The sequence below is a fragment of the Sapajus apella genome, unplaced genomic scaffold (genome assembly GCF_009761245.1).
Source record: "Sapajus apella isolate SASKATOON/1434 unplaced genomic scaffold, GSC_monkey_1.0 scaffold1067, whole genome shotgun sequence".
NCBI classification, from domain to species: domain Eukaryota; kingdom Metazoa; phylum Chordata; class Mammalia; order Primates; family Cebidae; genus Sapajus; species Sapajus apella.
This window is the reverse complement of record NW_022437993.1, coordinates 1-12,643: the sequence shown is the minus strand read 5'-3', so window position 1 is coordinate 12,643 and position 12,643 is coordinate 1. Positions and strand designations below refer to the sequence as shown.

The following is a 12,643-nucleotide window of genomic DNA, read 5'->3' as shown; positions in this document are numbered from 1 at the left end:
CCGGGGGCGGGGGTTGGGGGGACCCCAGACCCCGCCCATGTACCCCAACCCGGCAAAAAAACAAGACACTCCCTCAAAAAAAAAAAAAAAAAAAAAAAAAAAAAATTTTGAATATGAAAAAGATTTAAAAGTAGAAAACACAAGATTCGAAATTGCAAATATCTAGTTATTATGACTAAGTAAAAAATGCATATGAAAAATGATTGGAAGCCCCAATAGCAAAGAACACATCTAGTATCTAGATCTTGGTTTCCAAGTACCACTGTCCCCTAAGGAGTCATGGCTTCTTGGAAAAATGACCAATTCCAGGGCTGAGCAGGGGAATCACAAGAAGAGTGTAGACTACTCGGGAGGCTGAGGCAGGAGAATTGCCTGAGCCCAGGAGGCAGAGGTTGCGGTGAGCCGAGATCACGCCATTGCACTCCAGCCTTGGTAACAGGAGCGAAACTCCGTTTCAAAAAAAAAAGAAGAGTGTGGTTACATCAAACTAATAAGCTTCTGTACAGCATAGGAAATGAGTGATGGAGGAGTGAAAAGGCAATCTACAGAATGGGTGAAAACATTTCCAAGCCATGTATCTGATAAATAATATCTAAAATAAATATAAGGACTTTCTATAACTCAAAAGCAGAACCACAAATAACTTGTTTAAAAAATGAAAAAAGGATTTGAATAGACATTTCTACAAAGAAGACGTGTGGATGGCCAACAGGTATAGGAAAAGATGCTAAACATCACTAATCATCAAGGAAATGCAAATTAAACCCACAATGAGCTATTACCTAACCCCTGTTAGGATGACTTGCTAAAAAAATTAAAAGTATTGGCAAGGATTTGGAAGAATTGGAACTCTTGTACACTGTCAGTGGGAAAGTAAAATGGTATAGCCCCTATGGAAAACAATATGGGGATTCCTCACAAAATTAAAAATAGAACTGTCATATTACCCAGCAATTCTACTTCTGGGAATTTATCCAAAAGAATTGAAATCAGGATACAGAAGAGATATTTGCACTCTCGTGTTCATTGCAGCACTATTTACAATAGCCAAGATGTGGGAATAACCTAAATATCTACAGATGAAAAGATAAGGAAAACGTGGTATATACATAAAATGGACTATTACTGAATCTTTAAAAAGAAGGAAATAGCTCTCATATGTAACAACAGAGATGAACCTTGAAGACATTATGCTAAATGAGATAAGCTAGTCACAGAACGACAAATACTGCATGATTTTACTTACATAAAGTATCTAAAAAAGTTAAAACTCATAGAAACAGAATAGAATAGTGGTTGCCAGGGGTCATGGGAAGGGAGAGATGCCATTGTTATTCAGCGAGTATAAAGTTACATTTATGTGAGATGAAGAAATTCTCGAGATCTGCTGTATAATATCATGTCTATAGTTAATACTACATTTTGTTAGGAAGGTAGATCTCATTTTAAATACCCTGATGACAATTTTAAAAAGATGAACCGGGAGCACCTTGTTGTAGAAAGTAAGCAATAGCTCAGAAAGTGATGGGGACATGTTAAAGTGATACAGGAATCAAATTCAAGGGGCTCTCAGCAACCAAATTTGAGACAATTTGAGCATCAAAATAAAGTGATAATAATGGATCATAACCTACCGAAGAAAATAGGAATCAGCGAATCCCCACTAACAAGGAAGAAGGAAAAGGTGCTTTCCTAAAGTTGAATGCCAACTAATAAATGTAGAAGGATTATATAGTTAGAAAATCACCATCTGTCAAACAATTGATTCAGCCAAGAATCATAATGAATGTTAAAACTATGGGGTGAAAGTTTGGTGATTGGTATATTTACGTAATCTCAAAGTATCTCTTCAAAAAATGCTAACAATTACTAAGATAAGAGTAGAAACTTTGCAATAAAAAACCTGGCAGACACCATCTTAGGTCATCAAAGTTTACATCATGAATAATGGGACAAACTGACATGTCTCTTTATTGAGAAGAACATAATCTCTTTTGTGGATTCCTGCCAAAAATGCATGACCTGCGTGTAATCGTGGGTAAGCATCAGGCAAATCTAAATGTGCAGAGGGACATTGTATAAAATAACTGGCCTAGACTCTTTAAATATGTCAGGGTTATAACAGACAATGAATGACAGCCTGAGGAACTGTTATAGATTAAAGGAGGCTAAAGAGCTATGACAGTTTAATGCAATATGTGATCCTGGATTGGGCGTGAACCAGAGGGATTTTTTTTTTTTTTTTTTTTGTAATAGGGAGTATTTGGATAATTGACAACATGCAAATAAGCTCTGAACATTAGATCATAATTCTGTATCAATGTTAATTTCCTGGTTTTGATAATTATAGTGTAGTTGTATTAGAGAATGGCCTTGTTTTTAGGAAATATTTAGGAGTAAAGGAGTATTATATATGCAACTTTAATGGTTCAGGCAAAAAGTAATACTCTCTGTATATACACAGAGAACATGGAAAATGTCAAAGGTTATAGACTCTGAGTGAAGCATATATAGGACTTCTTTGTGCTATTATTTCATAGTAGGAACTACCAAAAAAATTGAAAGGAATTGTTCAAATATGACAGTTACTGTTTCAGGGTACTTGTATCATGGGTAATTTTCTTGACCAGATTTTCTATAAGATAGCCTTGTGTCTTTTCAGATCTTTTCCTCATTTATTAAGTAGCTTGTTTGTCTCATTATTGAGTTGTGATATATCTTTATGTATTCTGAATAAAGTCCTTTGTCAGATCTACGTATTACAAATATTTCCTCCTACTTTGTGGCTTGCTTTTTGATTTTCATAATGTTGTCATACAAAGAGAAAAATGTTTTCAGTTGATAAAATACAATTTTTTTTATTAAAAAATAAGATAGTCTTGTGTATATTTTTTGGAGAAACACCATATATATCTTATAGTTATGCCAGACATGTACCTCAGACGGTGTACTTTATTTTATTTATTTATTTATTTTTTAAAGCTCTTTGGAGTTTTATTTGAGATAGATTTATAGTCCCATTGTAGCATGGATCAAAAGTTTGGAAAGAAATTGGATAAATTTTTACAATTGAAACCTTATTTGTTTTATTAAAAAGCATTTTGGAAAGACATTCATACTTGGCTTTGGATAGGTTAAAGCTCAGTGATACCATTTATACCAACTCTTGTAGCATTTTAGAAAGCATGGTCTTGCGATATCTTAGGAAAGTTTTCTATTAGTCATGGCATGCAAACAAGTACCTTGTGCTCCATTCTCTGGCCATGTGTTCAGACTCAGTAACACCAAATAAACTTCCAAGTTCATAAATCAATATTTGATAATGTTTTTGCAACTCATACCATTGAGCTGGTAGTTGTCACTTGAGCATCCACATTCATTAGAGACTATTGAAATGATAATGCAGAATTATACAGGTTTTGCAGATGTAGTTTGATAATTATATGTATTGAAACCTCACTTGAGAATAGAAAAATCAAGAAAGTTCTTGTCTTACATTTCCACTCACGAAATAAAGAGGAAGAGATAATAAGATAGCTATATAATCCTTTAAAAAAAAAAACTTCACTTCGTTTCTTTTTTTTTTTTTTTTCATCCATATCTCTTTTTTTTTTTTCATTTATTTATTTTATTGCATATTAGGTTTGGAGATACATGCGAAAAACATGCAAGATTGTTGCATAGGTACACACGTGGCAGTGATTTACTGCCTTCCTCTCCATCACCTACATCTGGCATCTCTCCCCCTGCTCTCTCTCCCCAAGTCCCCACCCCCCACCGTCCCTCCCCTATTTCCCCACAACTGACCCCAGTGTGTAGTGCTCCCCTCCCTGTGTCCATGTGTTCTCATTGTTCAACACCCGCCTGTGAGTGAGAACATGCGGTGTTTGATCTTCTGCTCTTCTGTCAGTTTGCTGAGAATGATGGTTTCCAGGTTCATCCGTGTCCCTACAAAGCACACAAATGCATCATTTTTGATGGCTGCATAATATTCCATGGTGTATATGTGCCACATTTTCCCTGTCCATTCTATCATCGATGGGCATTTGGGTTGGTTCCAGGTCTTTGCTATTGTAAACAGTGCTGCAGTGAACATTCGTGTGCACATGTCCTTATAGTAGAACGATTTATAATTCTTTGGATATACACCCAGTAATGGGATTGCTGGGTCAAATGGAATTTCTATTTCTAGGTCCTTGAGGAATCGCCACACTGTCTTCCACAATGGTTGAACTAATTGACACTCCCACCAACAGTGTAAAAGTGTTCCTATTTCTCCACATCCTCTCCAGCATCTGTTGTCTCCAGATTTTTTAATGATTGCCATTCTAACTGGCATGAGATGGTATCTCAATGTAGTTTTGATTTGCATTTCTCTGATGACCAGTGATGATGAGCATTTTTTCATATGTTTGTTGGCCTCATGTATGTCTTCTTTTGTAAAGTATCTGTTCATATCCTTTGCTCACTTTTGAATGGGCTTGTTTGTTTTTTTCTTGTAAATTTGTTTTAGTTCTTTATAAATTCTGGATATCAGCCCTTTGTCAGATGGGTAAACTGCAAAAATTTCTTCCCATTCTGTTGGTTGCCGATTAACTCTAATGACTGTTTCTTTTGCTGTGCAGAAGCTGTGGAGTTTGATTAGGTCCCATTTGTATATTTTGGCTTTTGTTGTCAATGCTTTTGGTGTTTTGGTCATGAAGTCCTTGCCTACGCCTATGTCCTGAATGGTTTTGCCTAGATTTTCTTCTGGGGTTTTTATGGTGTTAGGTCTTATGTTTAAGTCTTTAATCCATCTGGAGTTATTAATTTTAGTGTAAGGTGTCGGGAAGGGGTCCAGTTTCTGCTTTCTGCACATGGCTAGCCAGTTTTCCCAACACCGTTTATTAAACAGGAAATCCTTTCCCCATTGCTTGTTTTTGTCTGGTTTGTCAAAGATCAGATGGTTGTAGATATGTTGTGTTGCCTCCGAGACCTCTGTTCTGTTCCTTTGGTCTATATCTCTGTTTTGTTACCAGTACTGTGCTGGTTTGATTACTGTAGCCTTATAGTATAGTTTGATGCCTCCCGCTGGTAGTGTGATGCCTCCCGCTTTGTTCTTTTTGCTTAGAACTGACTTGGCTATGCGGGCTCTCTTTTGGTTCCATATGAAGTTTAAGGTGTTTTTTTCCAGTTCTGTGAAGAAGGTCATTGGTAGCTTGATGGGGATAGTGTTGAATCTGTAAATTACTTTGGGCAGTATGGCCATTTTCACGATATTGATTCTTCCTAACCATGAACATGGAATGTTTCTCCATCTATTTGTGTCCTCTCTTATTTTGTTGAGCAGTGGTTTGTAGTTCTCCTTGAAGAGGTCCTTTACGTTCCTTCTTAGTTGTATTCCTAGGTATGTTATTCTCTTTGTGGCAATTGTGAATGGCAGTTCATTCTTGATTTGGCTTTCTTTAAGTCTGTTATTGGTGAATAGGACTGCATGTGATTTTTGCACATTGATTTTTGTATCCTGAGACTTTGCTGAAGTTGCTTATCGGTTTCAGTAGATTTTGGGCTGAGACGATGGGGTCTTCTACATATACAGTCATGTCATCTGCAAATAGAGACAATTTGACTTCCTCCTTTCCTATTTGAATACCCTTTATTTCTTTTTCTTGCCTGATTGCTCTGGCTAGAACTTCCAGTACTATATTGAATAGGAGTGGTGAGAGAGGGCATCCTTGTCTAGTGCCAGATTTCAAGGGGAATGCTTCCAGTTTTTGCCCATTCAGTATGATATTGGCTGTTGGTTTCTTGCAAATAACTTTATTATTTTGAGATACGTTCCATCAATACCTAGCGGCATCCCTTTGTGGGTAACCCGACATTTCTCTCTGGCTGCCCTTAGTATTTTCTCCTTCATTTTAACCCTGGTGAATCTGACAATTATGGGCCTTGGGGTTGCTCTTTTTGAGGAATATCTTTGTGGTGTTCTCTGTATTTCCTGGACTTGTATATTGACCTGCCTTGCTAGGTTGGGGAAGTTTTCCTGGATAATATCCTGAAGAGTATTTTCCAGCTTGGATTCATTCTCTTCGTCGCATTCAGGTACGCCTATCAAACGTAGATTGGGTCTTTTCACATAGTCCCACATTTCTTGGAGACCTTGTTCTTTCCTTTTTACCCTTTTTTCTCTATTCTTGCCTTCCCGTTTTATTTCATTGAGTTGATCTTCGACCTCCCAGCAAGGAGGCAGCCTAGTCACTGTCTGCCTGTAGAGGCTTTGCTGAGCTGCTGTGGGCTCCGCCCAGCTGCCGAGTGAACTTCCCTGCAGTCCTGTTTATGTGGGTGTAGTTAGAACTGCCTGGGCATTGGTGGCCCACCTCTGTATTGGCGGACTCTCTCTGTAATGGCGGGTTGCCTTGGCAACGGCGGGCTGCCTCCTCAGTGGCGGGTTGCCTTGGCAACAGCGGGCTGCCTCAGCATTGGCTGGCTACCTCCGTAGTGGTGGAGTGCCTTGGTAATGGCGGATGCCCCTCCCCCACAGAGCTGGACTGTCCCGGCTTCAGCTGCACTTGCTGTGAAACTCTCAATCCAGAGAGTTTCTGATTGCTGTTCTTTTGTGGGGGTGGGACCAGCCGAGCCTGATTGCCTGGCTCTCTGCCTCAGAGCCTTTTTTTTTTTTTTTAAGTTGGTGTTCCAGTCACCTGTTGAAGAGGCGCCGGGATCTGTGTGTTTTCCTGTGCGGCGACTCACTGCGCTGGCTTAAACAGTGGCACTGAGATTCATGGTGCTTTTTTTGCCCTGGAATCCACTGTCCTGGTTCCCTGTTCAGTCCCCTTTTTAAATAGATGAATGGGCGACTTCCAGTGGCTCCAATCGCCAGCCAAAAGGGCGCCCAGAGCAGTGTATTTTGTACAGAGAACTGCTGCGCTGGGGCGCTGACAAAGCAGCCACGCGGGGCAAAGCAGCCATGCCGGCGCACACAGCCGTGCTGGTGACCGGTGGGGCTCTTCTGCCTGGGAATTTCTTCGTCTTTGGGCAATAACAATATGGCGCCCACTCACCCTCTGCGCTTTCACTGGGAGCTGCAATCCTGAGCTGTTCCTAAATGGCCATCTTGGATCGATCAAAACAACAGTGTACTTTAGAAAAAAAACAAACCAAATTTGAAAGAATAATTTTGGTAGTTGTTTTTGGACTTGATCCACGGTATGGTATTATAGTATGGCTTGGAGTTTTTATTATGATTCCAGCCAGGACATCGACATGGATATACTAAAGGGAAAGACCCTGAGAGTGTGATGCACAGACTAGTGGAATGATGTTTCACAATGTCTTATTTCCTACATTGTTGATTCTCACTGCTGGCTTCATTTCCTCCATCATATTCTAAATTATCTCTAGAAGTGTAACTCTTACCAACCCAGTTTTTTAAAAAATGCATTCTCAGTTATTTTCTTAGAAGGATGGAACACACATTCATGCATATGATAGAATGCCACATAACTTTAGAAAGTTTGGTAGTTACTGCCCAAAGCTGTCTTGAAATGAAATATGTATATATGTCAAGAGAAATTATAAATGAGACTGCCAACAGTAACTATATCTGGAGGGTAGAACGAGGGGGGAGTCAGGGACTTCAACTCATGTTGATTTAAAATTATTTTGAATAGAGATTATCTGGTGTAAAGTTATTAAGATATAAAATGGTATGCCATGGAAAGTGTCCTTTCTTGCTCTGTCCCCCAGATACTCAGTTTCCCTCCCCAGAGACAACCATGATGAACTGTTTCTGGCATAACTCAAGATACTGGGTGCATGTAAAAGCAAATACCTATTTCTTCCTGTTTTTCTACACAAAATGTTGTCCATTATTCACTTTTAAAACAAACAAAAAAAAATTTAAGAAAGCAACAGTGCTATATGAGTTTCCAAAGAAAGATTAAGACAGTGAGATGTAGATAAAGAGAAAGGTTAGAGTTTTCATTTGCTGGTCTTACCAGGCATTCTAAAGAATGTACATAAAAGGAACCAGAGTTAAGAACTCTGTTCTGTATCTTGAATTAACTTGTATGTTTCAAAGAATTTGGGAATATAGAACATGGTTAGGGATTAATGTAGTCTGAACTTAGTGTAGTAGTTACCTCTAGTTTAAAATAGTATGTCAATTTCCTTTTCATCTTAAATAGACTTAAGTAACAAATGTATGTGTTGTTTGCTTGACATTTTACATAAAAGAAATTTAATATATGAATTATAATTGTGGATTTTTAGGATATATCACATTAATTAAAACAGTGAATAATATGGTACATACATACAATGGAATATTATTTGGCCTCAAAAAGAAAGAAAATTTTGACTCTTGCTTCAGTATAGATGAAGCTTGAAGACATTATGCTAACTGAAATAAGCCAGCCACAAAAGGACAAATACTGTATTATTCCAGTTACATAAACTTTCTAGAGTAGTCAGATTCATAGAAACTAGGATGGTAATTGCTAGGGTGAGGGGGAAGAGGGGATGGGAAGGTATTGTTTTATGGGTACAGAGTTTTAGTTTGAGATGAATAAAAAAAAAAGTCATCTTACATTTTATCAAGATAGCATATTGAAAATCTAATAGAAAAATATTTATCTGCTATAATATATTACGCCATAGGTGTTATCTTCAGGAAGGCACACTGGACCTGCTAAATTAACAAATGGGAAGAAAGGGTAAGTACTTAAAGACATTTACAACTTCAGATTTCAAGACATTTTTCAGGCCTTTGGGCTGGGAGACATGTCATCTACCCCAGAAAATTAGGTAGGCCTCTAGCATCACACGCTCTGGGGAACAACTTTTCATATCTACCTGTGTTAATCATTCTAGTGTTTAACAGTCTTTCTAATCTTTAGAATGTGCTTATAAATTCATTTTGTACCTGGTGGGTCAAGCTTTCTTGTCTAGTCTTTGCTGGAAAGAAAATGACTAATGTATTTTGGGAAAAAAATATAAGAATATTAATGAGCTTATTTTCCAGGACCCATTTAAGAAAAATATCACATTTTAAGGCAGATTCTGGCTATTCCATCCATTCTGATTCAGAAAGTCAGGTAAGATTGAATAGATACAATATACACTAATTAGTTTTCAGGTAGAAGCTAAAAAGTAGGAATAAAATGCAAAGTATTAATTGCGCTAAGGAAGTATGAAGTCTGTTGCTTTAAAACATCTTTTCTACCTATAATAAATTGCTTGTAAATAAAGAAATTTAAAACTACATAATGTATATTTTTTTCCTATACTAACAGTTATATACAAATGTATTCTAAATGACTTTATTCCTTACAGGCTGAAACTGTACATGGGCTTGATGGTTGTGCTTCTTTGCTGAGGAACATTTTGAGAAATGAAGATTCAGGTTTTTTTTTTTAAATGCTTCTTTGCTGAATACCTTTTCTCAATTAAGTCATTATTTTGATATTAACAAATTTTTGTTTTATTAATAGGTTTAGAATCAGCATATTTAGAAAACAGATCTAATTCTAGACCTTTAGACAGCAGAAAATATGGATCTAAAAAGAAAAGACATGAAAAACATACTGTTCCTTTCATAGTCCGGAAAGAAACATGTAAGCCTTTTTTTCTCTTATTTAAAGATAATCCTTAATTGTGGGTATTTTGATCAATTATCAGGATTATGCAGTTCATTTTAATAATCAGTGTTGGTTAGGTTTATGTGTGCTTATGCCTGTCTTTTTTTATTCAGCTTCTAATTGCTGAGTGGTTATATAAAAAAAGACTGGGTTTTACAGGAGAAAAAGTTCAAACTCAGAATGACTTTTGGGAAGTATATAGAGTTAGTTTCCTCTGCCACTTGTTTTCATAGATAATCACAAATTGGCTGTAATTCAGGTGTATACTTATTGTTGTTGCTTTAAAATTATTATGTTAAAAAAAAATATATATATATGTATCCTAAGTTGGTCAAGCTGATCTCAAGTTACACAGTTAGGATACATGGTGCATAAGAAGGTATAATTGGATCAATAAGGAAAGAGCCTCCTGCTCATTGATGGTGAATGTAGCCAAGGGTACTTTACACCCTGACGGCTAACTTTTCCTGGTTTAGAACAAGAAAGTTTTGATTTTGTTGTCCCTTGGAGGCCTAGAGGACAAGATCGCCCAAAATGAAGATGAAAAAGTCCACAATGAGAATTCAGATGGATGAGAATTAGACTAGCCACTTCTATAGTTCAGGTGGGCCAGAAATGTCAGCACTGTAGTGCAAGCTTAGATTCAGCTTGGGCAAGGAATGAAGTTTAGAAAGTCATCTAAGGCAGTAACCCTGTGTCTTAAGAGATCAGAATTCAAGCAAGGAGGCTGAGAAAGAGTAGAGCATTCATGGGACTAGGAGTTGATGTTTCAGATAGTCCCAGGATAGAGAACTAAGGCAGGGGAAACCTAACTCATCTTGGAGGTCAGTAACATTAGCCTTATATTGTCTTGACCTGCACTATTCAAGATGGTAGCCATGGCCACATGTGGCTATTCAGCACCTGAAATATGACTAGTACAACCAAGGAATTGAATTTTTAGTGTTATTTAATTTAAATTAATTTAAAATGAAATTCTAAAACTGAAAATTGATCCAGGTATTATAAAACTTTTAAGTATGTTTGGAATAACTTGGGCATGTGAACCTACCTTTTTAAGTGTAAATTTTATTAAATCTAAATATAGACCAAGTATTTCGGATGATAATTTAGCATTTAGATTGTGCTTTGTGTAAAATGCATGCTAGATTTAGAAGATTAAATACAAAAAAATTCAGTTATTTATATTATACACTGAAATGTTAATATTTTTGATATATTGGCTTAAATATGAAAAGTAATTTTACCTCTTCTTTTATGTGGTTACTGGAAATTTTAAGTTATATATATGGTTTGTATTATATTCCTATTGGACAACATTGGTCTAAGTCAGCTCAGCACACTACAGCCAGTTTTATAAGTAATGTTTAATTATTTTATTTTGTAAATAAGATTTTATTAGAATGCAGCCAAGCTAATTTATTGTGTTTTTATTAGCTGTTTTTGTACTGCAGCGGCAGTGTTGAGTAGTTGTGACAGAGATCATCTGGCCTGCTAAGCCTAAAATATTTATTTGACCTCTTAAGAAAAAAAGTGCTAAACCCTGGTCTTAACTCTTCAAGTTGAGGCCTTTTTATTGCAGCCCAGTTGAGAAAGAAAGGAGCAATAGCACCTGTTCCTCCAGTCTCCTACTTTTTGTCTGTAGGCGGGTTATTTCTTATCCAGGGCACCTTTCCTCAAGGATCTATCATTTGAGATATATGTGGCTGAGAGTGGGTGTCATGGTAGCAACTTGTTGGATCCTGACTTAACTGCTTCTGTCAGAGTTCCAACAGGAAACACATGGCAACACTCAAATTGAGGTAATTCGAGGAGGGTTTATTTTATTTACAAAGGGACTCATGGTAAAGGTATGAGTAGGGCATAGGAAAACCACAAGTTTTGCCTGCTGGGTCTTGCTAGCAGCAGCAGCAGAGCTGTTATCATCTCTAGGCCATAAGGGATTAGGAGAGTTACTAGACCTAGAAAGTGGTATTGCTTATAGAATATGCTACCTTGAGAAGAGCAGTTAGCTTCATTGAAAGGACAAAGTCAGCCCAAGGTGACCTCATAGAAAGGGAGCAGGGTAAGTGTATTTCCTGACTTCATGCTTCTTCCTTTTCTTCATATGCCAAGACTCCCATTGGATTGAAGCCCTACTGATGTATATCAGGTCTGGAATTTGACTCTTACAAGCTAGTAAGTTAGTTTCACTGTGTCATGGATGCTAGCAGAAGACACAAAACTACTGGTCAGAGACAAGGGACTTTATTACTCACAGCATAGGAAGCAGTATGTGCATCAGCATATTTGTGTTGGTTCTCATTCACCCTAATTCCCAATGGAGTGATTCGGTGGATCCAAATGGATGCTGCACATCCTTTAGGTGTAGGTGGCAGCTGAGGAACACTAAGCTTGGGGAATCTGCCACTTTGATAGTAAGCAGTAATCAAGCCTGTGCTTGCCCCAGAGGGAAATATTACCTTATCCCTCAAGGTTGCTCACTGCAAACACAACCCTGAGAAGTGGCCCAGGTAAAGAGCTTAGGTCAAAGCCTTGCTTTTTTGGTATATACAGCAAGACATATTAGCAGGAGGAGTGATCCATGAAGGACTGTCTCTTTGTAATCCATATAGATCAGCATTCCAGGGAGAGCAAGGTGAAGACCAGTAGAGGTGGATTTGGATTGGCAGATGGAAGATCCTGGCATTCTGGGTCGGTAGCATTAAATTCTTATTTGGATTACAGCCGAACTGGCAGTTCTGGCTTGTGATCAGGGTGCAGTATTCTTACTGTGTTTCTCCCATATTTTCATAATTAAAGGGAAGGACCTACTTCCATAGGACAGTCTGCCTTAGGGTTGCAATATTAGAAATTATTTCCTAATTTCTAAGTGTTCCTAGGTTTAACTCATTAGAAACCTCTGACTGTTCGATTCAACTGCTCTGTTGTTTTTGTAATTTACCAAATTGTAGCACTTTCTAGAAACAAACATCTGTATGTGTGTGTGTGTGTGTGTGTGTGTGTGTGTGTGTGTGTGTGTGTGT

General features: G+C 37.5%; 1 protein-coding gene across 1 annotated transcript in view; it reads left to right on the top strand.

Annotated features, from left to right (window-relative positions):
• The window catches only part of LOC116546566 (coiled-coil domain-containing protein 14-like), a 13,987-nt gene extending 2,227 nt beyond the window's left edge, over positions 1–11,760 (top strand). Inside the window, exons 2-5 of the mRNA XM_032272786.1 lie at positions 8,638–8,693; positions 9,002–9,074; positions 9,313–9,382; positions 9,471–11,760. Coding sequence (XP_032128677.1) covers positions 8,638–8,693; positions 9,002–9,074; positions 9,313–9,382; positions 9,471–9,631 — 360 coding nt within the window. The 3' untranslated portion in view covers positions 9,632–11,760. The remainder of the gene's footprint in view (positions 1–8,637; positions 8,694–9,001; positions 9,075–9,312; positions 9,383–9,470) is intronic.
• Positions 11,761–12,643: the final 883 nt, after the last annotated feature.